At 30.9% G+C, this 27413-nt stretch overlaps 3 protein-coding genes and 1 long non-coding RNA gene across 5 annotated transcripts; 2 read left to right on the top strand and 2 right to left on the bottom strand.

Moving 5' to 3' along the window:
- Positions 1 to 346: 346 nt before the first annotated feature.
- On the bottom strand, positions 347 to 1746 carry LOC131653303 (miraculin-like). Its single transcript, XM_058923407.1, has one exon. The coding sequence runs from the start codon at positions 1661 to 1663 to the stop codon at positions 1022 to 1024; it is 642 nt and encodes a 213-aa protein (XP_058779390.1). The 5' UTR covers positions 1664 to 1746; the 3' UTR covers positions 347 to 1021.
- A 2487-nt stretch (positions 1747 to 4233) lies between these two features.
- LOC131647691 (miraculin-like) lies at positions 4234 to 5148 on the bottom strand. The gene has a single exon (XM_058917554.1). The coding sequence runs from the start codon at positions 4972 to 4974 to the stop codon at positions 4327 to 4329; it is 648 nt and encodes a 215-aa protein (XP_058773537.1). The 5' UTR covers positions 4975 to 5148; the 3' UTR covers positions 4234 to 4326.
- A 9936-nt stretch (positions 5149 to 15084) lies between these two features.
- On the top strand, positions 15085 to 20425 carry LOC131653302 (beta-glucosidase 12-like). The gene is made up of 13 exons (XM_058923406.1): positions 15085 to 15374; positions 16286 to 16355; positions 16546 to 16604; positions 17174 to 17249; positions 17378 to 17455; positions 17581 to 17668; positions 17778 to 18033; positions 18148 to 18263; positions 18479 to 18696; positions 18958 to 18989; positions 19088 to 19190; positions 19433 to 19541; positions 19625 to 20425. The coding sequence occupies exons 1-13, from the start codon at positions 15228 to 15230 to the stop codon at positions 19818 to 19820; spliced, it is 1548 nt and encodes a 515-aa protein (XP_058779389.1). The 5' UTR covers positions 15085 to 15227; the 3' UTR covers positions 19821 to 20425.
- Positions 20426 to 21352: 927 nt separating this feature from the next.
- On the top strand, positions 21353 to 25780 carry LOC131647690 (uncharacterized). Of its 2 annotated transcripts, XR_009297904.1 has the most exons (4): positions 21353 to 23407; positions 23490 to 24159; positions 24251 to 24429; positions 24511 to 25780. It is a non-coding gene; the product is annotated as an uncharacterized LOC131647690 (long non-coding RNA). The 2 variants fall into 2 exon arrangements; XR_009297903.1 differs by having other exon boundaries at positions 21353 to 24159.
- The last annotated feature ends 1633 nt before the right edge of the window (positions 25781 to 27413 follow it).

Below are 27413 nucleotides of genomic sequence, written 5' to 3'. Positions count from 1 at the left end.
AATTTTCATTGCTTCCTGTACATGGCCCTAGTTTTGACAGTGCCATCATACTTTGTGGATGGATTTGAAGCAACCATCTGTTCCCCCCGCCGGTAAACCAATTAGACAGGTTGTTGAGATAATACATCACTATTGCACCTAAAATGCATAGTCAGAACATGTTTAGTTTGATCTTGACAGAACTATTCAGATTGATGATTGCGGGAATGCATAGAATCTAAATCTGTGTATAATTTTACTTTGTTCTGTGAATTGGATATTGAAAAACTGTTAGTGATATGATGAGAGATATACGCTCCTTTGAAATTTAAGCTCTTGTGGAAGTTTGTTTTCATGACCCACCATCATAGCAAGAAAGAGACTAGCAGAGGTAATGAAAGCTGAGAGAGGTGAGGTGGTGATGAAACTGAAAGTGAAGATATAATTGAAGTTAAAAGATGATGGAGAGATAGACCAATGGTTTCAAAGTTAAACCAACAAGGGTTTGGTGGTATTAATGTTACATTATGGGTTAATGGATCAAAAGGGTTAGGATTTCAGTCTCTTTGGGTGAGTTGAGATGAAGGGAAATATGAACAAAAGCAAGTGATGAGAGTCTGATTCGTCTAAAGAGGCTGTAGGTTTCGGTATCAAAAGAGTTCAGTGCCAGGTTTTAGGCTCTCCACCATGGCTAAATATGTGAAGGATGGTGGTGTCACGCCATATGTCCGGCATTATTGTGGGATTTTGGCGCTCCGCCATAGATCGCCATCAGCCACCCAATAACACTGCATTATATATGTTCGGAGAATTTCATTAGGTTGTCTTCCACAACCAGAGTCTTGAAAAGTTGTGAGCATTTCATTATGTTAAAATGGAATTTATATCAGATTGTAACAAGAAAATATGCATTTTATTCATATGAAAATATTTTTAGGATAAACATATTGATTGATTTTATTCCTTCATGATGTTATTCACTTTTACTAATGTAAAAGTGAAAAGTATATATTACACAATTTGTTCATGTATGAGAATGCTTCTAAGCAGATAGCTGGAACCGAACTTTGTAAGGCACATCAGTGAGAGCCACACGTTGATTTCCATTACTATCCCTAAAGATCCCAACATTTCTGCACAGGGGCTTGCAAAAATTGCATACTGTAGGGCAAAACACAAGCTTATAGTCATCTTCATATTTCTCAATCTTGAACCAATTGCTAATGGTGTCCTTACCAGGATTTCCAACAACCCCACCGGTAGTCACAAACCATTGTCCAGATGAAGAATCAAAATCGTCAAGCTTCCATACCGTGGACTCTTCACACACTATATCAAGGGAAGTCTTAATGTTGAGGTCAGTGGAAACCCTAATAACACCTTTCTTAGGGTTAACTGGTGTAAATGTTACTCCTTGTCCACGAAAACCCTCAACCACTACAACATTAAGTGGACAAGTCTCGTTTGGTGATCTTGCTACGAGAACAAAACCACTACCAACAACACAAGGCCCACGACCGTTGCACGGGGTTGTTGGGACTGGTCGGATGTAGTAGTTTACTCCGACCCGAACCTTGTTACCTTCTATGTCAACCACTTGATCAGGTGAAGCATCAGCTTCTCCGAGCAAGGGTTGGGTGGACAATGCAAAGAGTAGTGCAAATGATAGGATTATGGGTTTCATGATTAGCTTTGTACTCTTGCTATTTGTTATAAAGTTTTTGTAAATTTGTATTGATGAGAGTTTAGATGTGTTATAGGACTCAATTTATAGATAATGATGTGATCTAAAACTATGCATTCAATCGAATTTATATATTAAAAAATAAGAATCAAAGTCAATGATTTTGCCCAATTCATAAAGTTTCTTTGTTAAATTATACTAGTTCCAATTCCCCACGTCTTGTTAGCTAACAAGCTAGGATGAAATGAAATAAACTATTTGGTTTGGAATTCAGGGACGCCAAATTTGAAGTAGCTTTCACATATTGGTAAGGGTGATTGAAGTATTTTGTAAGCATGTTTGAATAACAAATATTTGTTTATTTGTTTGCAGACATAGAATTAGGAATTTAATAGTCTAACCGTCTGTTCAGAACTGCATTTTGGATGCTTTAATCGCATGATTAGAATGAAACTACTAGCTGAAGCTTCTGTTTAAACACACGTTAAATTGGTAAACCTTCAAGCAAGCATACACTACATCTTGAGCTGGTTATGAACACACTTCAATTTTAATTGAAAATTTGAAACCGCTTGTTTGTAGTGTGTCCTATATATAGATTGAGATCATAGAAACATATAGTTATATGGCGTTGGAATGTCAATGGGGCGGAAGGTACCTCCTAGTCCCGCAACCAAATCTTTTCTCCGGTGGAGAACCTGTTTCCTCCGCGACTTATCCGCGGAATGTTCCATAGTTCTATTCTCTCATGGATATATACTCCGTAAACAAAACATTGTTAATGAGTTTTTCTATACATGAGTTGTTAGAGTGTATCGTGTACACACCGATGAAAAATTAGATGACTCTTTAATGAAAGGATTAGTTAGCGAGAATGTCCAAAATACATCCAAAACAATGAGACTATTAACAATAGATCAATAAATTCCTTATAATGATAACCTAGCCTAAAAGAAAGAAAATTCCAAAAATAAAGATCAATGGTTAATAAAAAATTGTGAAGTTATATAGGTTCAGGTAATAAAAACTCTTAGTGATATATATACTCTATATGGAGTGGAGTACCCAGATACAAGAGTGCTTTTGATAGATTCAACTTTGTGAATGTGGAAATGGAACCACTTCATGTGGAATCTCTAGTTAAGAAAAAGTTGTATGTAAGTCTAATATCTAAGATAGAGTTCAAGATAATGATCACTCTTGTTAAATTTGAATCTTACTCATCATACTAAGGTTCAAGTCTATTTACATCTTTCCCAGTTGTTCTACACAATAGAAGCAATTTTATGCTCCATAAGAAATCTTGTGGAATTGTTGAAACATTTAATGTTTGAGCATTAATGTTGAAATATTTTTCAAAGTATATGGAATGAGTAGTGAATTGAAAAGAACTCTTTAATTTTTTATTGGACAACTTTCACATCTTTCAAGTGTTTATATAGTGGAGGTAGTCTCATTTGAGTGTGCTCAAAAGTGTAGAGAAATTTTATAATTAGATGGAGCGATGTAAATAATTAATACCACATGTGATATGTGCGTCTGTCCAACCGGCTTAGCTCGAGTTTGGGCTTGGTATTAATGCTATTGTTTTAGCACTAGAAACTTATTACTTTGAGAGAAAATTAAATTTGAAATTGACATGTTATCTATTACAATTAACATTGATTACGAAAACTAAGATTGGATTTAGGATTTAGGAGAATGTGTTGCCTCTCCCCAAATTCTCTCGTATTCAGCTTGACCAAACCTCCATTTTTGGAATCTTTTCCATGTTTTTTTTCATATGAATGCCCTGTTCAATAATGGTCAAATGATCTAGTCTGATCATTTATAGGTTAGGTTGGATTCAATTTTTTTACTATAATTAGAGATCTTTAAGCACATCCCAATCACATCAAAACTTCATAGTTTCCCTCCCCACTCTCTTTCGTGCTCTCTAACTTTTTGGATCCCCTTCTTCTCTTTCTACATATTAAGGTTTCCAGATATTTCTTGAACTCTATTAAGAGAATTCATTACATTGCAAAAAAAATTATCTTTGTTCGAGAAAATATTAAGAGTGGTCTTACAACCACTATTTAAGTGTGTACTTTTGAACGGTGTTTACTGTGTATTAGGATACCGTAAAATTTGACTAGGTTATTTTAACTTTAGAATTTCATGGTTGATAGTCTGCTTGCACGATATTAAACAATATGGTAAAACTTCTCAAAGAGAGCGACCTAGTACGTGAGTCCGTCAATCATTTCTATGAAGACATAATTGTTTTAAAATTTTTTTCTTTAAAAAAACAACATTTGTTGATTTTAAAGAGAATTGAACTATTATATTTGTAGTTAACCTAGTAGCATAACAGACTTGCTCACTAGGACTAACATTCTAAACAACTTAACCAACTTAATAAACTATCAATTAGTAAACTAACTTCATCAACAAGATTAGAACTCATAAGAAATAGTTTTACTATTCTTTTGATCCGAACTAATTCGAAAAGTTAATCTCTAATTATGATAAGAGATATAAAATAATTAAGACAAATAAAAATAAAGTTGTAATAATAGATGGAGAAAATTTTTATTCATTCATATGTTTTTAATCTTTACAAGGAAAATCAAACTCAATAATCCTTATAAACACACTTATTTTTGCTACATTGAAAAATCTTAATTATGAGTTTTTTGGAACTTAACTTTGAAGGCAACATTAGTGAGAGCCAAACGCATTTCCCTAGTCTTATACACATAATACCCAATATCTTTGCATACATGTTTGCAAGAAGGACATACATTGGGACAATAGACCAACTTATAAGCATCATCATACTTCTCAATCTTGAACCAATTTCCAATTGTTTGCGAACCCGGATTGCCCAATACACCATTCGTGGTCACAAATGTTTCTTCCTTAGAAAAAGGATCAATCTTCCACACTAAAGAATGGTTGGGACATCTAGAATCATAAGCTTCATTGGAGAACATTATGTTGAGATCTGTCGAGACACGAATAACGCCTTTCTTGTTGTTAACGGGTGTGAACCTCAACGGTAACCCTGGATTATGTTTCACAACTACTACATCAAGAGGGCAAGATTCACCGGTAGCTTCAAGAGCAACGCCTCCACTAGTATTGAAACAACTAACAAAGCCGCATATGGTAAATGGCTCTGTGGGGATGATGTAGTAGTTGGCATCAGCTCGAAGCTTCTTTCCCAATGTGTCGAGGACTTCGTCGGGTGAAGCTTCAGCTGATCGAAGTAATAGTTGTGAGGACAATGAATATAGAAGGAGAACTGCTAGCATTGTGCTCTTCATCTTGTGTGTGTATTATGTTTGTTTTGGCAAATGAATGAGGACATGATGAAAGGTAGGGCATCAATTTATTTATACATGCCACTACAATTATCTATGGATTCATAAAATTATCATACTAGATTTGTGGTCAATGAGTTTGACAATACAATTGGCCAAAATTTGCTAATTGTTCTATATGTGATAGCATTTATGAACTGCCTTAAAAATCTATGGTTTTTAAAGTAATATATGTTACTAGTATTTGGTTCAAACTGAGACGTGTCGAGTAAAAACAGTGTGCAACTAGCTCTATATATTTTTCCAGCTAGCTGTATAGACGGACAAGTTAGATAATCTTCAATTTCAAAGATAACATTTTATGAACTGACTTGGTCATATAAAACATAGATTTTATTAAAGAATGGAGGAATTAAATTAAGAAAGTAAACAAGGGGAAAGAACCTAGAATCCAATAACTAACTTAACAAGTTCCCAAATAAAAATAAATTACATTCCTCTTCTCTAAAATGCTTAAATAAACTACTTTTTTTTTAATATCAAAATATAATGTATTGCACATGTTATACTAATCCATAACTTTATCAGACATTTAGAGTCACAACTACGAATGTCGTATAAAAAAATTGTCTACTTCTCTTCTGCGTTATCGGCCTTTATATATCAATTATATTTTATCCCATATTTAAGACTTACACTACAAGAAACAAGCTCTCCAGACGCTTAATATAGTGATGTGATTATCACGTGTTAAAATTATGGCTGTTCCGACGTGATAATCACGTCACTGCATATTATATTCATAAAGTATTACAGATGACATTACAATGGTGTGTGTCAGCGTTTTTATTTTTTTTTAAAAAAAATACCGATGTGTAAAACACGTCGCTATTTGAAAAAATAAAAATGGGCGGTGGATTTCAAATGGGGAGAGTTTAAAAATTTTGAAATTCAAACTAGCGACATTAAGTTCACGTCGCTAATAAAGTTGTCTGACTCAAACAGACATTGCGCAGGCTTTTGTTGATCGTTGCCTAACTAGCGACGTGTTTTGCACGTGTGAAACTAGCGACGTGAAAGAAACGTCGCTGATTGGCAGACATTTGCAGCTTTTGCAGGGTCAGATGACCGTTGGTATTTTGCGACGTGTTAGTCATGTGTGAAAATAGCGACGTGTAAATCATGTCGCTAGATCTCTTATATGTTTCCCAAATTTCCTTCACTCTTTGCTTCGTGTTCCACATCTTCATTTCTCAAATTAACCATCTTCATCTCTCTCAAACCCAATCTTCATTTCTCTCAAACTCTTCTTCCCCAATTTCATTTCTCCAAATTAACCATTTCAATTACACAAGGTATTTCTCCAAACCCTTTTAATTTCTTATTTCATTTAATAAAATCTGTTTTGCTATAATTTTGTTGTTAATAAAAATCTGTTTGTTGTAGGTATTATTTCTGTGTTTAAAGGAGCTTCTAGAGGAACATTTGAAGAAATAATAGAGGAAGATAGAAGTATTTTTAGCATTTATTTTTTATTTAATGTGTTATTAGGTATAGTTTTTGTATTTGTAGGTATTATTTGTTTTGTTATAGACTTTAATGAAATATACATTAAATCTGTTATACATTTTATTTGTTTTGTATTTGTAGGTATTATTTGTTTTGTTTTGTTATTTTTTATTTTTTTTATTAAATCTGTTATACATTTTATTTATATATAACTTTTAAAATAAAATATATATTTTATTGAAATAAAAGAATATTAGTTTTAATTTAATCTGTTATACATTTATTTTTTATTTAATCTGTTATTAGGAAGATAGAAATAATTTGTATATATAATTTTTAAAATAATATATATATTTTATTGAAAAAAGAATATTAGTTTTAATAAAAACAGATTATATATAGATATATATTATTAAAAATAGATTATTAAAAACAGATTAGTATATATATATATATATATATATATATATATATATATATATATATATATATATATATATATATATATATATATATATATATATATATATATATATATATATATATAACACAATATTATATGTCTTAAAAAAATAATTTTTTTTAAAGAATTATAAATAAAAAGCAGAATATTATATGTATAAAAATTACAAATATTTGGATTTTTTTTAATAAGGATTACTTTTTTATAGTTATGCAAAACAAGATTACTTTTTTAAAGTTATGTAAAACAAGATTACTTTTTTAATAAGGAACTTTCTTTTTAAAAAGTTATTTATTTGTTACTTTTTTTTTTACTAAAAAGTATTTATATTTAAAAAATGAATTTTTTTTATAATAATTAATATCTATTAAAATTTTAATAATTATTAAAAATGAAATGTTTTTTTATAATAATTAATATCTATGTCAACTAGAGATGTAATCAATATTTATTAATTAATAAAAATTTTAATAATTAATTCAATTTTAAATGATAATTAATATCTATTAAAAAATGAAAAAAAGTTAGAAATTAAAATATTTTGAAAAAAATATTTATATAAATAGATTAATAATTTAACACGAGAGTAAAAAAAAAACATGTTGAAATATTTTTAAAATTGATTGTTATATATAATTTTACTTAAAAAATTGTCTATATGTATTAAAAAATTGATATAGAAAACACCATTGTATAGAAAAAAACAATGTGATGTAGTATTTTTTTTTAATACCTAACTTGTTTTAAAATAATATTGTTTTAAAATTTGTTTAGTTACATGATGTGATGTAGAATGATTTAATATAGTTAAATTTTAATTATAGTTACTAAAAAGATAATGATTGAATATGTGCAGTATGGAATATTATTTGTATTATCGTAGTTGGATGTACGATAGATTGTATCCAGGAAGAAGTGGACTTAAACCCAATTTTATAAAAGGAGTTAATGAGTTTATAAAGTGGGCGTTTGCTCAGGAATGTTGTCGAAGAGAAGGGGGAGTTAGGTGCCCTTGTCTTAAATGCGAAGGGGGAGTTAGGTGCCCATGGAAGCGGTAATCAAATGTTTGGTGGAAACGTTGGAGTTGGTGGTGCACCGGCAAATCAACAAGATAATGATGAAGATTTAAACTTGATGATTTTCCCGATCCAGGAGATACTTAATTATTATGTAATATTAATTATATTTTAGTTTTAATTTTAATGGATGTAAGATATTAAATTTTAATTGATGTATGATAAATTTTAATTTATATTTTGTTTATTACTTATATTTTATATTTTATATTTTATTATATTATTCAATAAATATATTTTATTAATATTAATATTCAAATTATTTATTAATTATATTTTATTATATTAATTATAATTCTTTATTAATAATAAAACCTTTTTTAATAACAATAATTAAGTTTTTTTTATTAAAAAGAATTTTGTTTAGTGAAGTGGTTTACATGTCACAAATGTAGTGACATGTGAATCACGTCGCTAGGTTAATTTTTTTTTTAAAAAAGAATTATGCTTAGTGACGTGATTTACATTTCACTATATTTGTGACATGTATATCACGTCGCTAGATGCAAAATAAATAAAAAAATTGTTTTGTAGTGGCATGTTTCCCACGTCACAAATCAGTGGCATGCATAACACGCCACAAACTTTCTCTGTTAGTTGTGCCATCCCTGCAAACCTGCTGCATGCCTGCTGTGGCAGCAATATGAGTTGGATAGTGTGTAGGATATAGCGACGTGATATACATGTCACTAAATAGTGACGTGAAAACCATGACACTATTAGTTTACAACCTTTCCCCCTGCGACATAGTCTCTCACGTCGCAAATTTTGTGGGGTGACGTGATATTCCTTTTTGTGGCGTGGGAATCACGTCGCTGGAGAGAACATTTTTTGTAGTGTTATAAAGATCATTTAATATCTCTTATAATCACCTCTCTATTGGATGCTCTTACTCATTTGCACTTAAATCTGGTTTAAAAGATTTGTTGTCAAAGTTTAATGGTCTTGTAGGTTAGAATCTTCATAAAGACTTGAAGAAATCTCAAACAATTTGTTCTACACCATTGAAGCCTAAGGGAATCATAGAGGTGCATATTAAGTTTAGAGTATTTCCATTCTCGCTTCAAGGTGTTACGAAATATTAGTTGTACCCCCTTCAAACAAACTTTGTTACAAGTTGGAAAATGATTTGTTGAAGTTGTTCTTAGAAAGATCCTTTCGTGCCTCGGGAGCTACTTCAATCAGAAAAAAATGTCGCATTAGACAGATTGATAGAGAATCTTTGAATGAGTACTAGGAGAGATTCAAGAAATTAGTTTCTAGTTATCCCCAACACATGATTTTTGAACATTGTTCATACAATATTATGTAGGCTTGAGGATTTGGTGATAAAGATTAGACAGTTGGGTACTTCAATTAATCATATGTAGGCTTAAAAATTAAACCAACCACTGTAACACCCGAATACTTTATTAGATTTTTGGGGTGCCTTGAAGATTTATTGTGTTAATTATTAGAGTTTTAATTAAATAAAATAGTGATTTAATAATTTAATAGTAATAATAATAATAATAATAATAATAATAATAATAATAATAATAATAGAAAATAGAATTAGTGTGGTTATTTAGAAAATAGGGAGAATATTGAGATTTTTTTAAATAAAGGGAGTTAGTAAGAATAATTGAATAAAATAAAATAAATGGTTATTTCTATTTAAAAACGGTGAGAGAAGTTTAGAACGTGTCAATAAAGAAAAAAGAGAAGAGTTGAAAGCAAACCCTAGGAGAGAGTTTCAACGCTAGGAGCTTCCATCACCAAAAATCTGGAAGGTTTTGACTTAATCGAGGTAAGGGGGAATTTTTTCATAATAGATGTTTAATCTCCAGGATGATGGGGAATCCATTAACCCCTTTCTTGTTTAAGATTGTTGATATTGAATTATGTGAGGTTTGTGCAAAACCTCAATGGTTGTGTTAATCATGCATTCTGTTTTGTGTTGTTGCTGGTGATTCCATGTTATTTATAAGAAATTCATGTGATTATGTGATGTATTGACATTCATATGTTATATGTGCTAGAATTGCAACCTTATAAGTTTAATATTGTATTGACATTCATATGTTGTATTTAAAACAATTGACTTGGGAGGCAGTTGATAATGTGTCCTCGAGTGAGAAGCACGTGGAAAATATGATCTCCAATGGCTCTAGTGGATTGGGCCAGTGTATTGGGTCATCCTCGACGCGGATGTGGATTAGGCTCTACCCAACAGTGGGCCAGCTCCAAGCTCAGTATAGAACAATCACTTTTCTGAATCTCGTATATTGATTGATTGACATTTTAGGTATACGTTAACTTTGGAAATAAGGATTAGTAGCACGCTTTACCAAGTTCCTGTATAATTCTGCTCACAGGCCTTGTAGCTTGCTGACATCTTTCTTGAAAATAGTGTCTTGTAATTAATTCTCTCTGACCCTGAAATTATTTTGAGTATCTCGAGTTAGATAATTATCTAAATCGAATCTTTTTGCATGTCGATTACACTTCTTTTCTCCCTATTTATATCTCTTTAGTACCCTCATTCTTTCATTCACATCACACATTCTATCATATCACTCTCCAATATTATCATGTCTTCAAGAAATTTCCAAGGAGATGAACAACTATTGTCGATGATTGCTGAAAAGACAGTCGACTTGATGGAGCTGAAATCTAAATGTCTCAATCTCTTAAGGCATGTAAAAGCACAAATTAAGGTGGCAAAATTATTTTTCCATGTTAAATGGACCCATTTATCCAAATCTTGTGAAAGATTTCTGGATTAATGCATCTGTTTTGTATGATGGAAACGAAATATATTCCTTTGTGTTTGGCCATCCCATAAGAATCACACGAACATTTATTACTAACGCAATAAAGTCTCGCAATTTTGGTATGACCGTGGAAGATTATCGATTCAACAATACCTTCAATGGAAATCATATGCTTGCCTTTTGGACATGGTCAATCAAGCTAATGGATCCTCCTCTCCATTGATTCTTCATCCTCTTGCAAGAATCTGACACCAAGTGTTTCTGTCAAATTTTCGTCCAAGGGAAACAGACACAAAAGTTCTCATATATGAAGACAAGCATTTTCTGCTCTTTCTTGTTTTCCAGAACCGCGTCAACCTTCCTAAGACCATCTTTAAATATCCCAAGGAGACAATTCTAGCTTCGAGAAACCAAATATCCTCTCTCATTTCTTATGGAAGAGTGTTCTCTGAACTTTTCATACAAGCAGGGATAGTTAATTGGATTCAAAACGGAACGTTTGCTAATGTTTTTGTTGTAGAACGATGTGAGATGTTCGATTATTTTGAGTGAATTATCTAGTAGTTTCCTCTAGTTGTGTGTTTCGGTTCATTGTTCCTTTTTTGTACTTTACATTATTCATTAATGAAAGTTTGTCTCGTTTTTATTCTACTATTTTGGGCAAGCGTGGTATAATTCACACTAATAATTATTTCCATAAACAATCCCAAACATTTAATCGTTAAAATTTTTGTACTTCATTAGACTAATCAATGAAGTTTTATCGTTTTGGTTATTTTGTTAAAGTCTTTTTGATTTCTGACAAAGGGGGAGAAGTAAAAGATGATTTTGATATATCTATTTTCATAAGATCTTTCCCATACGTGATATAAGAGAGTTTTCCGTCTAACATGTTTGACTCAAGAACTTTGCAAAAGTTCACTGGAATTTTATAAATAGACAAATCTCTGGAAGATAGTCAGAAGACTAGTCAAGATCTAAGAAGCCATCAAGTTTCAAATGTTTTGAACATGGTAAAGATTCTAGATGAACCTTGCTCTGAAGATTAGCGCAAATTCACAAACAGGTTTTGTCAACAAGGTTCAACCAATATCTGTCAATTCATTGCATTCTGATAGCAAGCCAGAATATGAGATGAAGAACCAGGCATTTCTAGTAAGACTCTGATGGAATTGTATACAAGGAACTATTCCTTTCCTGATACCTTCTTATACTTCAAACTTATTTTGCAAGTCTTGTGCTATGCGGGAGCCTTTGGACGAGCTTAAATGAATTTTTAGAGTATAGTTCTCAGGGGGACTGTTTAGCTAAATCTGAATATGTTTTTATGTGATTTAAACCTAGTATAAATTGTTCATCAAAATACATGGTTTTGTCATCATCAAAAATAGGGGATTGTAAGAACACGATTTGGTTATGTATCTGGCCTTAAGTTTTATTGATGACATTACATGATATCTTAAAGAACAATTTAGTACTCTAACAGTTTATGTCTAGTGTGTAGCTTTCTCTAACAGGTTCTGACTCTAAAGAATAGGTGTGTGACATCATCAGGTTCTGAACTCAACACACTCTGACTTTGGAAGAAACCAGTGTGTTTATAAAGATTCAGTGGAATTCTTCTATAACAACGGTTCTGATGAACATTAGTGATAAAGCTTCTGATCGTGACTCTCATGAAAGGGCTTCAGAGGCCTCCTTTAGCTTTGAGAGTCTGTTGTCCAAGTTCTGAAATATTCTGTAGACAAGGTTCTGGAAAAACATGTTCTGAAGATTCTAAAGACAAAGCTTTTGAATACCAAGTGCTGAAGTTCTGAAGACAAGGTTTTGGATGAACAAATTCTGAAGACTCTGAAGACTTAGGTTCTGAAGATTTGTAGACCAAGTGCTAAAGTTCTAAAGATAATGTTATGGATGAACAAGTTCTAAAGACTCTGAAGACTTAGGCTCTAAAGATTTGTAGACCAGGTGATAGAGTTCTGAAGAAAAGGTTCTGGATGAACAAGTTCTGAAGACTCTGAAGACTTAGGTTCTGAAGTTTCAAAAGACCAAGTGTTGAAGACTCTCAAGACAAGATAAAGTTGAAAGACGGATAAAGTGGAAGGTGCCAAAGGAAGATTTTATAAAGCTTAATGTGGATGGAGCTCACTCATCTAAGGGTGTGTCAGGGTGTGGAGGGGTCATGAGGAATGAAGATGGTAACTGGTGTGGTGGTTTTGCGAAGTGTGTCGGACATAGTAGTCCCCTCATGGCGGAGTTATGGGGGCATTCATGATGGGTTGAAGATGGTGTTGGAGCATGGTTATCAAAGAGTGATTGTAGAATCGGACTCTAAGGAAGCGGTGGACATTAGTAATAATATTGGTGATAATAAGTTACTTTCGTGTAATTTGGTTAGTAACATCCATAAGCAGCTAAGTAGGCTGGAGGAGGTGGAGATTTGTCATGTGTTTAGAGAAGCGAATAGTTGTGCAAACCGGTTGGCTTTGTACGACAAAGAGACAAGGAAAGAAGTATATTTTATCGGGATATGCCGCATTGGTTGTTTGAGTTTTTTGACAGGGATTTTAGAGGTGTTTCTTATCCTAGGGTTGTTCTTGTTTAGTTTTTGTTTTTTCTGGGCTTAGGCCCTCCTTGTAATAAAAAAAAAGAAGATGTGTTATTTTAATTATAATTATATTTACAGATTTACTCTTATTTATTTATTTGAATATAAATGTAATTTATTAAAATGTTAAAAATTCTATTTTGAACAAATTTTATCTTCTTTTAATATTTTTTGTATTTTTATATCTTTATCTTATTATCATTACACGTGTTAAATTTTTAATTTTTATATTTTAATTATCAGAATATATTTTGTTTATAATAATTTTTGTTAGATTTTACTGTAGTCAACAATATTTTCAAAATTATATATTGTAATGTTGCGTTTTTATAAAAAAAATTCATAATATTTTCTGATTGAATAAGTATATTTCAGCAATAAATTTATATTTGAATTATAAACGATAAATAAATGATAAAATTACAAGAATCAAAAAGTAAATTAACTTAATAATACATCTCTCCGTGAACTAAACTTATTTGAAAATAAAATTTCTCCCCTTCCCTTTCATATTTTGAACCAAATATATTTGCAATTAAAATTTCTTTCACTCTCTTTCTCCTCCTAAAAATCGCTCCATTCTTCTTTATTGAACCATATAGACCCTAACATTTTATAATCTTAGAATTCATACCTTTAGTTTACTCTTTCATCTATCGTATTACATATAAAAAAGAGAAATGATATTCTTACACCATTTGTTGCACTAAATACTTATATCAAACACTGTTCACTATATTTATACGGTGAACAATATTTTTTAAAATAAAATAATAATATTTATAGAAAAATATTTTTATTCTTAAAATTATTTTTATAACACAAATATAAAATTTGTCATTAACCAATTTTATTATTGCATTAACTACAAATATACATGTTATTAACCACATATTTTACTTATAATTCATTAACCAAGTTTATTCCTTCATTAACCAATAAATTACATAACATTAACCAAATTCTGACATTAAAATATAAAATATAATCAGTTTTTATACTTTATTAACCAATTTTATTTGTTATATTTCATAATTTAATAACCAAATTTGTTATATTAACCAATATATTTCATAATTTAATACCAATGTTATATTTTATAATTTAATAGCATAATTTAATGTTAGAATTTGGTTATTGTTAGCTAATTTATTGGTTAATGAAATATTAAACTTGGTCAGTGAATTATAAGTTAAATACATAGTTAATCACATGTATATTTATGGTTAATTCAATAATAAAATTGGTTAGTGACAAATTTTATATTTCTGTTATAAAAATAATTTTAAAAATAATTTTTTTTTATAAATATTATTATTTTATTTTTAAAAAAAAAATTGTTCATCTTATAAATATGATGAATAGTATTTGGTGTAACAAATGGTATAAGAATATCATTTCTGATAAAAAAATTATCAAAAAGATATAAAAGAAAAGGATGTTGAACTTCCGGGCAAGGCTTGAGTGACTTTACTGTGAGTGGTGACATAATTTTCATGACTTTAGTGTATTTGATATATGAATAAATGATTACTATATTAATATGGAAAGAAATTAACCAACTAAAGTCACCAAAGTTATTGTATTACAACGTCACTGAAATCTTTCCCTGGACTTCCATTTTAAGATTGTGAGGCTGTCAGCCTGTCACTACATATTTTAGTAGTAATATATATAATTTATCAACACAATGACAATCACGCGTACTTTACCTATATTATCTTTTCCTATCAATTCAATAATGCATATCTTCATTGATAACTTGTTTAATATAGTATTTATACACAAGGACCCAAGCTATGCAGTATTCGCTTGAAGTAAATCAAATCTGGTGATCTATAGTTATGGCGTTGAATATTCTTCTTCTTCTTTCTAGTTTTTTGATTATCATTGAAGCTGCTACCGTATTCACCGACGGTATTAGTCCCTCGCTTAACCGTAGTAGTTTTCCAGACGGTTTCATTTTCGGAACAGCATCGTCAGCTTACCAGGTACTCCAATCATTTAAATAGGTTTGAGTATTACATAGGTTTGAGTATAAGAGTGAGTAAGAAAATCTACCATAGATAGAAACATGAGTGTTGAACATATGTAGTAGCTTATATAAATAACTTAAATAGTCTTTTTAGTCTCGGTCAGTTGGCGTACTTTTGTTTTTCATTTCTATATTTTTATTTCTAAAATAAAGTCCTCAAATATTAAATTTTATTTGATTTTAGTCTCTAAAGTGAAAATCGGCAGGAAAATCTGCGTAGATTTAACTTAAATAAATAGTTTTTACAAATAAAATTGATTCTACTTAAATTTAAAGTTTAAAATTTTTGAATTTAAATTTAATATTTATATTTGTTCAATTCATTTTTATAAGAATATTTAAATATAAATTACCTTATTTTAATTTTATTTTTGAACAAAATGAAATTTACAAAAATAATTTATCTAAAATCAATTTTTTAACTGCAGAATTAAAAACAAACAACTATATTGGAAAGATAAAAAAAAATATATTTTTTGGTTGTTAGAGTGAAGTGAACCACAACCTTAAACCAAAAACAAAATTTGTACAAAATGACTTGAACGCTAAATTTCGATAGACTCAAGTACTGAACCCTAGCCCCCAAATCCATTTCCATATTTTCTCTTCCACTCTGCAATTAGACATTTGCTTTTTCACTTTCATTTCAGAAAATTCAGACACAAATAGGCAATTGAATCCGGTTCATCTCCTAAAGATAATTAGTAATAAAAACCAGTTCAAAAATAATCTGGTTCTATAGTTTGAAACGGGTCCATATGAATAAAACCGATTTGAAACTATAAACTGGTTTGTAACCGAATTGAAACTGATTTTTTGAACTATGAACACCCCCCTATGTATATATTTCTACAATAATTTTTGCAGTGTGAAGGTGCGGCAAATGTTGGTGGCAGGGAACCAAGTATATGGGATACTTTCACTCATAATTATCCAGGTATGCACAAACTAACTCATAACTCATTATTGGCTTTTTAAATTTACGCATTTATTTACTCAATATTAATTATTGTATATTAATGATTTCCAATTTCGGTATAATCTTGATTATATTATTGTATTTATTTGAGATGCTTATAGTTATAGACTGTACTAATGTATCATATTTCTGCTGCTTAATTTGACAGAAAAGATATTTAGCAGAAGCAGTGGAGACGTAGCCATCGATGAATATCATCGATATAAGGTACAACAATAAGATCATGACGCAATATGGGCTCGTTTGTTTTGGCTTTTTTTAAAAATGATTTTTATAGTGTTACCAAATTTTGCGAAAATTTTTTTTAAAAAGAAACTTTTTATAAAAGCTTCAAATGAAAAATCTGTTTGAATAGTTATTCTTAAAATGTGATTTTAGGTATTTCATCTATTTATGGGAAAAAAATTTGGATATCAAAATTTCAAAAAATCACTTAATTTTGAAGCTATTTCAAATAGATTTTCATAAAAATCATTTTTGAAATACAACTTTTTGAAAAAATTACGATTTTGACTAAGTTTTGGTCTTCAATTATGTATGTTTATGTTATAGGATGTCAAATTAAGTGTTTCATTTTAGAAAAAACGAATATAAAAAAACTTGTAGTATTTTGAAAAACGATTTTAGAAAATCTATTTTAAAAAATACAAAGAAAAAATCCATTTTTTTAAAGTTGAAACAAACTGGCCCTATATCTTGTATGAATATCATAAGACAGAATGAAGCTAAAACATAATTGAAATTCTTATGAAAGCGTCACTGATATAATAATGTAGGAAGATGTTGAGATCATGAAGGACATGAACATGGACGCTTATAGATTCTCCATCTCTTGGTCCAGAATACTTCCAAGTATGAAACTGGAATTCCAGAAACATTTTAGTTTTCTTCAACCATTCTAAAATAAAAGTTTTTTTTTTTTTTTTTTTTGCAAATGAGTGACTATTTATTTAAATGTTAGATTTCTTGGCTTATTTCAGGAGGAAAGCTTAGTAGAGGTGTGAACATGGAAGGAATTAGTTATTACAACAACCTCATCAATGAACTTCTAGACAAAGGTAAGTGCATTTGTCAATGCCACTATGGTTTAGCATAAGTTGTAGTTGTGCAGAATGTGAGTGTTTGTAAACCACGAGATACTGAGTTTGATTCCTTCTAATAAAAAATGCATTTGTCATTTTAGGAATTCAGCCCTTTGTGACCCTTTTTCATTGGGATCTTCCTCAAATACTTGAAGATGAATATGGCGGCTTTCTAAGTTCCAATATAGTGTACTTCACATACCTTATGATTGATGATATAATCAAACAATTTTTTGGTGATGATAATTTGAATATACAATCCTCTTATTTTCTTATTTTTATCAATATTTATATGTAGGAATGATTTTCGAGACTATGCAGAGCTTTGCTTTAAGGAATTTGGAGATAGAGTAAAGCATTGGATCACATTAAACGAGCCATGGACCGTAAGCAAATTCGGTTATGGTGATGGATGGGCAGCACCAGGAAGATGTTCACCCTGGCTTAACAAAAATTGCACAGGAGGTGATTCAGCTACTGAACCCTATATAGTGGCTCACAATCAGTTACTTGCTCATGCAACTGCTGTCAAAGTCTACAAAACCAAGTATCAGGTATCCTTTAAACATTATTATAAAATAAACTTAGAATCGGATTTATCGGTTTTAAACTGTCATAACTCTTAAGTTATTATTAGAGGGACCTAAACTCCCTACCTTTATTACTAGGCATCTCAAAAGGGCTTGATAGGAATAACGCTATCGTGTGACTGGATAGTGCCGCTCCATGATACAGAATCAGACGTGCGTGCGTCACAGAGAGCCATTGATTTCACATTTGGATGGTAAATAGCTTCGAGAACAACACAACTTCAATCGCAATTTGAAACCTTGATTTCATTCTCCGTGCAAATGCAGATGTTTTAGACGATGAGTTGTTACTCAGCCTGCGATAATAAAATGCTAATTTGTATACCTATTTGATATAAATTAGTGTATCTTTGACATTTTCAATCATCTCAAAATTTTAACAAAATGTAGATTGGAAAATGTATGTCAGGTTTATGGAGCCATTGACAGCAGGAGATTATCCAATTTCCATGCGATCTTTGGTAGGAAGCAGATTACCAAAATTCTCTAAACATGAGGTCAAGCTTGTGAAAGGGTCCTTCGATTTTTTAGGATTAAACTATTACACTGCAAATTATGCTACTGATGCACCTGAATTTAGTAAGGCTAGACCTAGCTTGCTCACAGATTCTCAAGTTATTACTTCAAGTGAGTATATATTTAAAAGGTATCTCATTAATAGAACAAATTTTAATGTACATAAAGGCATAGATAAATTCCTTTCCACTATCCTTGAATCAACGATAAGAGTATTATGATGTTGTTCGATCAATGTAGTCGACCTCACCTACAAACATAAGTCTTGGTTGTTGTTCTATCTTTGAAAAAAATTCTACAATTAACAATTTGTGATTGTGATCAATGATAATTTATGTTGGCATTTGAGTATGATGCATTTTGTTGTCACAGGCGAGCGTAATGGAATACCTATTGGCCCGATGGTATGTACTGAAATCATGCATCATTGTTTCATCTCAATTAGTTTCTTTTACCTTATTTTTGCTTAATTGATGAAAAAAGGGAACCTCTATAAATGCAGACTTCTTCAATATGGAAGTCAGTTTATCCAAAGGGAATTTATGACTTGTTGCTCTATACTAAAACAAAGTACAACAATCCTTTGATATACATCACAGAAAATGGTAAAACACCAATTGTTTTTATTTTCAATCAAACAAGTGAATATTCATCCTTGAAGATTATTTGTTGGTGCAAATTTAGTTTATATTTAATGTAGCACTGATGCTTCTGACTGATACGTATCTGATATTCGACAAGTGTGTTAATAGAACCTATGTAGTTACATTCAATCACTTCTAGTTCTTAAATTACTTCATATATTTTATATTAAAGTTGAAGGAGATAACTTTTTGTTTGTTATCAGGTATAGACGAGCTCAATGATCCAAAACTCTCACTTGAAGAAGCCCTTGCAGATACACCGAGGATCGATTACTATTATAGTCACCTTCGTTATCTTCAAACTGCAATCAAGTATGTGTTACGGAATGAATGAAATAATTTCCTTTTTCTAGTTATTCTATTGTATGTGAGTTTTAACATTTTGAATTTGTCAGGGATGGTGTGAATGTAAGAGGATATTTTGCATGGTCGTTGCTCGATGACTTTGAATGGACATTAGGGTACATGGTGAGGACAGGAATAAACTTTGTAGACTATAAAAATGGTTTGAAAAGATATCCAAAAATGTCAGCCATATGGTTTAAGAATTTCTTACAAAAGAAGAAACTTATGCATAGTGATTTGCGCTAAGAAGGTGAACTTCGTGAATGTGTGGCTTAAATATGATTTTTTAACAATATTGTTCTATTGATACTTTAGTCCTAATGGAAGATGCATTGTCTCAAGATATAAGTTTATTTTGCAATGATGGGTTCCTAAAATGTTAAATCAATTTCTCAAGATGTAAATGTTAAATCAATTACACAACGATTTCAGGATAGTTATTAAATTCCAATCATTTATTCACACAATGATGCACAAGGTCACGACATATTCACATTCGGATTTTTCATGGTATTTGAACACTTCACAATACACAATGTGATGCCCTTACACACTTTTATGAAACTATTCTCCACAAAGTTGATACTATCTACTCTAGAACACTTTTGATGAACATGGTACTATGTTATTGTGGAGGTAGACACATGCAAATCTTCGTAGACTGCCTTAACTGATTCTGAGATCCACGCAGGTGAGACAACAAAGAACAATAAAGTTGCGCAATAGCTTATGGAAATTGGGATATTTCTCCAAATCACTGATAACTTTCCGAACATATACCCTTGTGATCTATCAAGTAGATCCCAACAATTAGGCTCCATACAATTGTGTTCCTCCATATCACTAATAAGCTCACCATACCCTCCCTATATTAAGACGACACATCATCACACATGGATTATTGATCCTAAGTCCTAACATTGTCTTTCTCCCTACTTGGACTTAAGTCACCCATTAGTTAGAGGACTATCTCCAACGGACGGACAACGATGATTTTCACATTTTCATACTTCACACATAACACATCACAAAACTAACATATTCAAGTTCACAATTAATAATTCAAATTATTGTTTAAAGATAGAGGTATGCTATAGTTACATTTAAAACTTACACCTCAAGCCTACACCGTATATACTATATGAGAGTAAGATACAATTAAAAGCCTACACCGTATATACTATATGAGAGTAAGATACAATTAAATGCATGCACAAATTTTTAGGTGGAAATAAAATATTATAAAAAAATTAAAAAACTGTATAAAATACGGTGTAATGTCATATTTTTTTCATAGTGCTTTTCTTCAATTCTTAAGATGGTTGAGTTATATGACACATCATCATACATATATTTTCAATGAGCTTCTTCTTCTCGTAGGTTTTCTAATGAGTTTCTTCTCCTCGTAGGTTTTTTTAGTGCTTTTCTTCCCTTCTTCCATGCATAAATTCTTCGACCCCAAATTAGGTAAGATGAAAAATATATGACAACGAATATCTTCAGGAACCATGATGATATTACTTTCTTTTTTAAAATAAAAATGAAAGGCTTATCTAAAATACAGAAGAAATCACCAATTAGTAGACGTTGAGAATCGAGCTGATCATATATATATATATATATATATATATATATATATATATATATATATATATATATATATATATATATATATATATATATATATATATATATATATATATATATATATATATATATATATATATATATATATATATATATATATATATCACTACGGTTGATTTCATAAATTGTGGTAATAAATAGACATCATTTAATTAAAAAATAGAAAAATATAGATATCACTATGGTTTCCTGGAGGATCGTGGTAAAGGTGGCGTCATTGTATGTATTATTTGCAGCAGTCATATTATGGAGATATGCAAGATCTTCCTCAGAGATTGAAGCAATGGCCTATTGAGAAATTCGAGGAATCTAGGAAGTAAGAATGGTCGACAACCTAAGAAAATGAATAGATGACCCGACAGAAGCACCCTAGACAATCGAGCCCCTTCGACCAAATCCCCTTCTTAAGGACTTTGGTGTTGACCCTTGTTCCTCTTGTTATTAGCACGAGGAGATGAACCTAATTCTTCGACACCTAACAATAACCCTAACAGAAATCTGGTTCCGACCAGAGAAGATCGAAGGGATTTCATAAGGAGTAGATATGCTTGGACCAACTGGAGAAGGAGTAGAGGCCAGAGCAGAAGAAATGGTGATGACGACTTTAGCCTCCAGTTCTTTAGCAATATCAAAAACCTTCTTCAGGTGGTTCTTAATTGTAAATACCAAAACATCTCACGTTAAAAAAATTGGGGCCTATGAGAGAATAACTATCTTTCCAGACAACTGACTGCTCTCACAATAGCATGAATGTCAATTGACCGCTTCCTATAAATCGAGGATTTTACCTCGGAAGGACCAAACCCTTTTTTTGTAACTGAGACCCTCATAGATAGCGCCAAGATCTTTCTTCATCTAAATCGCTTCGAGTGTAAGAGAACCCAAGAGGACGACATACCCGTGAGGCTCACGTTTAAAGTGAACCCAAGCCCAATATTTTCAAAACTATCTGTATAGGTACTCGAGGGTAAAACTTGAAAACCTACGAGGAGAAGAAGCTCATTAGAAACTTGGTAGAAGGAAGAGTTAGCTCCCATAGTGCAGAGTTTTACCAACATGAAATGATCTCTAAACTCGTCCTAGTTTTTTGCCCAAGTGTTAAATTGGGGAACTTCCTGGCGCAGTGAAATGAGCCCTTAATCCTGAATATTATTTTTTGATGTATGCATCACGAAAAAATGATGGAAGAATAACTGGTAGGAAGGCTCCAAAAATGGTAGTTAACCTAGAGTAGGAATGCTCTTATCAAAGCCCAAATGCTTGGATGAAGGTGCAAGGGGTAATCTTTCAAGAACTTTAACACCTCCACTTCAAACTCAGGCAAAGGTAACTGCAAATTTATCCAAGTAAACAGGCACTCATCGAAAGGAACAGAGTACTCCTCGAAGCTGCTACATATTTTTTTGTCTGATTCCACGTGAAGAATCAACCAATTAGATGGATGGCCTACTTCTATATTAACCCCTTTCACAACTACAAGACCATCTAACGAAGGGGGCGCTCCTAGTATTTCATAATTCATCCAGTTAAACTTGCTCACACCAATCGGCTACACAAGACCGATACTCCTAAGAGGTATCTCGTCAAGCCGAAAGATATTTGATGATCTGAGCCAGTCACACCAGCAGGTTGGGTCCGACACACTAGATGATCCCAAATCTCGGCATCACTTGGGTTTTAACCAAAGATGGAATGGTAAGTTTCGATGAAATTTTGAGTATTTTCCTTGTTCAGGACATCAATTCCACCTTCGGTGAAGTCGAAGAAGGGAAAACGTAAAGTTAAGAATCAATAGTCAAATTTCACCTTAAAACATAAGCAAACTCAAGCACTCGAACACCCTAGAAAAGAGCGCAACACCCTAACCTACGAGCCTAAGACCAAATGTCTGAAAAATTGATGAAACGTCTCAATAATAGAAAATGCATTTAATGCGCTAACCTTATACTACTTTTACAACTGTCCCACGACCTTCCCACTTCTCCCTGTAGTCGACTTTGGTAACCAAATGCTACTTGCAACTTAAAACAAATTCTCAACTGACAAAACACCCAATAAACTTTTGGGACAATTATTTTTTACTAGCCAAAGGCCCAATACAGATGAAATCCAAATATCCAACCCAAACATGCAAAGTCAAATAAAAAATTATTCAACGTATATAACCAACACATGTGAGACTTAAGGTACACTTTTTATCTCATAATTTAACTTCATTCATCTTGAACTCTTGTAAATGACTTTAGCATTGAAATGTTTATCTTGCAGGTTCATCCTCGCAGCACTGTATCGAAGATTAACATCATCACATTTGAAGTTTGTCGTCATCAATAAAAAACGAATCTGATTCTAATAAGGAACAAAAAGCAATTTTTATTTTTCTATGTTCTATATGAATATTAAAAAAAAAAAAGAAGAAAAAAGATAAATTTCATAAAAGGTAAATACTTAAAAATAATGTGTGACTCTTACATCTATTATTAATATATAAAAGCAAAAGCACCTGGAAATTCCACTTAAAGCCCTCTGATAAATGTACTAAAACTTTTCTTATTCCATGGGTAGAAATGACTTTTTGCAAAATAACTCAATATTATTGATCTAGCATTTATTACTGCTGATGTGTCACTCCCTTAATTTTTGTTAGTATTTTATATTTATTTTTATTTTTATTTTTTATTATTGTTATTTATTTATTTACACAAATTACGAAACCCTAATAGCTACTATTAAATGGATAGAGTTATTCCATAATTTGGAATGATGAGTTTTACGTTTTTGAAAACCCAAAGTCCTCCACTAACAAAAAAAATACAATTACTCCTGCCCTTCCATGTTCCTATATGTTGGGTTATATAATTACCGAATCAATGGAATTCACTCTTCAATTTATCTTTTTCAGGTTTTCAAATTCTTCTCCATATCTGTTTTGCTGCAAGTACGATTTTAATTTGCATATCTGTTTTGTGTCTTTTTGATTTTGATTTTAATTTGCCAAATCAAATGAAATCTGATTTTTGTTCTTGCAGCCTTTTAAGCATTGTCATGGCTCGCCCAATAAGTGAGTCAAACGTGGTTTTTCCGGCCCACATACATCTTGAAAACACCACAAGAGACTTATCTTCCACCGATGAACTCACTGTTGCCCTTTCAGGCCGACAGACAACGCATCAACACCTCGCCGCTCTATTCCAATTTCAGAGACACTGTAAGCATTTTCCTTCTTCCTTTTTCTTTTGTTTATTGTCATTCTGTTTCAACTATTTACTTGGTATTTTCATTTCTCCAGATTGATGCAACATTGTTTTCACTTTGCTTTGAAAAAGGAAATACCTTCCTTCGGCTAATTTGGATTGATGTACGCCTTCTCATTCATTTCTATTTGTCTTCTCTTTCAATGTTCATATTTTCTTTCTTTTTTTTTTTCTCCAAATTTTCTTTCTTTCTTTAATCTCTATTTTCATGTTTTCTCTTCCAAAAACTTTTGTATATGCATAACATCTGTTTTATAAAATGTTGCAGAGGATAAATTGCATACTACTTAGCTACCAAGTGGAAAGTTCTGCTTAACATTGTAGGACTTTGATTTTTGTTTGTTTGTTTTTTTATAGTATGGAACAATGGCTCTTAGACAATTGTAGCATGATTTTCACTGTGAAATTGATTGTTATGATACATATGATATTCTTATTAATTTTGAACAACAATGGATAAAAGCAACTAAGTGGAAAGGGTTTGCATTTCTTTTAAAAAAAACTTCTCAGTGGAATGACCATGCTTTAATAAGAGTAGAATGCATCTCATGGATATTAAGTCCTTCTCATTGTACCTCAAAGGATGATTATACAAATGTTGCAGGGGAAGATCCGTTAGTATGTGTTTCTAAAGAAGATAATCCTGAAAAATGGCATATTCAGGTTGGAAAAAAGCAAATCTTGGTTTTGAGTAAATATTACTTGCATGTTATTCTTTATGGGTTTTTGATTAGTTAGAGGTAGGACTTATATAATTGGTTTGGTTTTTGTTTGTTGTTCATGATATGATGATTTAATTTAATTGTTTTATTAGATTTTATTTGTTTATTTGGTTTTGAATTTGTTGTTGTTAACGCTCCTTCTCAATCGGATGAATCACGACTATACCGACGATTCCTCCCCATTCTATTGCACGGGTTGTGCCTCACGGAGACTTTGGATGAGATGGTTGAGAATGGAACTCTTAATCCCGAGCTAGCGATTCAGGTTCTCCTTCAGTTCTCCTATTATATGAGTTTACCATATGAACATGTCGACAAATATTCGGATTTGGAAAACCTTGAACTTTGAGACGCATGGAAGCATTATTAGAAAAGTATTACAGCCTGATCTAAATTTAAGAATCATTATGCTGTTTATTATGAAAAGGATCACTTCCTAAACCTTTTTATACAAAGCTCCAATTATGGTGAGAGTCAAAGTATTATTATTAGTTGCTTTTAAATGTCCTTCTGCCATGGTTTTGGTCAGGTTGGGCTTACAAAATATTCTTATTATATGTGAACTTGTGATGGTGGCTTCGTATTCAAGTATAAAATCATATGTTATGTTTATTGTTGATAGCAGTACTATAGTTATTCTTTTTTATTAGAGTCTATTATACTATATCATTAACTTAACCTAATGCTATATTTCATTTAAGGGGCATTTTGATATACAACTTATATAAACACATGTAGTGTAAGAACTTATGGAAAGAATGCATATATTATTTGTGAAGATGTAGACCTTATAATTTTCACTTTTTTTTAATTCATCATTTGTTTCTAAACAGAGTTAATATCTAAATCAGATAATATTTAAACATAGAGTTTTGCAATTTTTTTTTAAATATAGTGTTAACATTTAGATATTAGTTTAATGATTTAAATTTTTTATAGTAAAATAAAAATTGATAAATATATTTTAACTAATATTTAAAAAAGTTAAATTATTCTTTAAAATTTATATTTTATAATTTATATGTATATAAATGTGAGTTTGAAATTTTTTATTTTTATGACACATTTAATCAATTCTATTCATTTATTATCACTAAAAATAGTAATCAATGGGAATAATTTACAAATATTTTTATAAACGAAAATTTTTAATGTTGATATAATTTATTTTATAAAAGTTAATAATTCACAAATATTTTAATAAACGGGAAAAAAATATTGTTGTTGATATAGCGAATTAGTATAGTAATTATTGTGAAAAATATTGGATGGAAAATGTAAAGAAATTGTCGAGAATATGTAATATTAATAAAAAGTGGTTTACTTAATGAAATAAAATATATAATTTATAAATATTAATACCATTAATAAAATTTAACATTTTCAAAATTGGCTAAATTACAGTTTTGGTCCCCCTGTTTTGACATTTTCACGATTTTGGTCCCCCTATTTTCTTTTTAAACAGTTTTGGTCCCCCATCCCAATTTTGAACCAACTGGTCATGTACTGTTCATGTACGGTCATGCACTGTTCATGTACGGTCATGTACTGTTCATGTACGGATCATGCACTGTTTATGAACAAAATTGGGATGGGGGACTAAAACTGTTTAAAAAGAAAATAGGGGGACCAAAATCGTGAAAATACCAAAACAGGGGGACTAAAACTGTAATTTAGCCTTCAAAATTTTATGTGATCTAATTGTCAACTTCTTTTTTATGATAATTTTATTGTACTTTGTTATTGATATGTTTTTTTTAGTGTTTATATATCTATAATACTTAAAATTTATTTATCTTATGAAGGTTCATAGAGGCATAGATCTACGGGTACATGTAAACGTATCTATGAGATTCCTACCGTAGATTGTGAAGCGTATCCATGCAAAAAAATGTTTATTAATGACATGGATTAACTTTTCTTTTGTAAACAAAAGTTCCAAATTTTTTAAAAATTTAATAAAAAATAGTTCATTAAATTAGTTTTAAATTGACAATTCATAAACATAGATACTAGCACATCTAAATTATTTTATTAATTTATATTTGTAATTATGTGAATGTTAATAGACTGTAAACAAATGTCAGAACTGATAAATAAGATATCGCAACATGTAATATAAATTCGGACGGAACGGGTATCTTACTAGTTAAAAATAATTATTTTTGAAAATGAACTATCAGGCTCTTATCGTTTTCTATTTTAGTTTGATAATA

The sequence above is a fragment of the Vicia villosa genome, linkage group LG2 (assembly GCF_029867415.1).
Source record: "Vicia villosa cultivar HV-30 ecotype Madison, WI linkage group LG2, Vvil1.0, whole genome shotgun sequence".
Taxonomy (NCBI): Eukaryota; Viridiplantae; Streptophyta; class Magnoliopsida; order Fabales; family Fabaceae; genus Vicia; species Vicia villosa.
This window is presented reverse-complemented; position numbering and strand designations above follow the sequence as displayed.

Coding starts and splice junctions, on each gene's coding strand:
- LOC131653303 (XM_058923407.1), bottom strand. CDS start 1,663: ATGAAACCCATAATCCTATCATTTGCACTACTCTTTGCATTGTCCACC.
- LOC131653302 (XM_058923406.1), top strand. CDS start 15,228: ATGGCGTTGAATATTCTTCTTCTTCTTTCTAGTTTTTTGATTATCATT. Junction 16,356..16,545: donor TTTCACTCATAATTATCCAG/GTATGCACAAAC, acceptor TTAATTTGACAG/AAAAGATATTTAGCAGAAGC. Junction 18,264..18,478: donor ATTGATTTCACATTTGGATG/GTAAATAGCTTC, acceptor AATGTATGTCAG/GTTTATGGAGCCATTGACAG.
- LOC131647691 (XM_058917554.1), bottom strand. CDS start 4,974: ATGAAGAGCACAATGCTAGCAGTTCTCCTTCTATATTCATTGTCCTCA.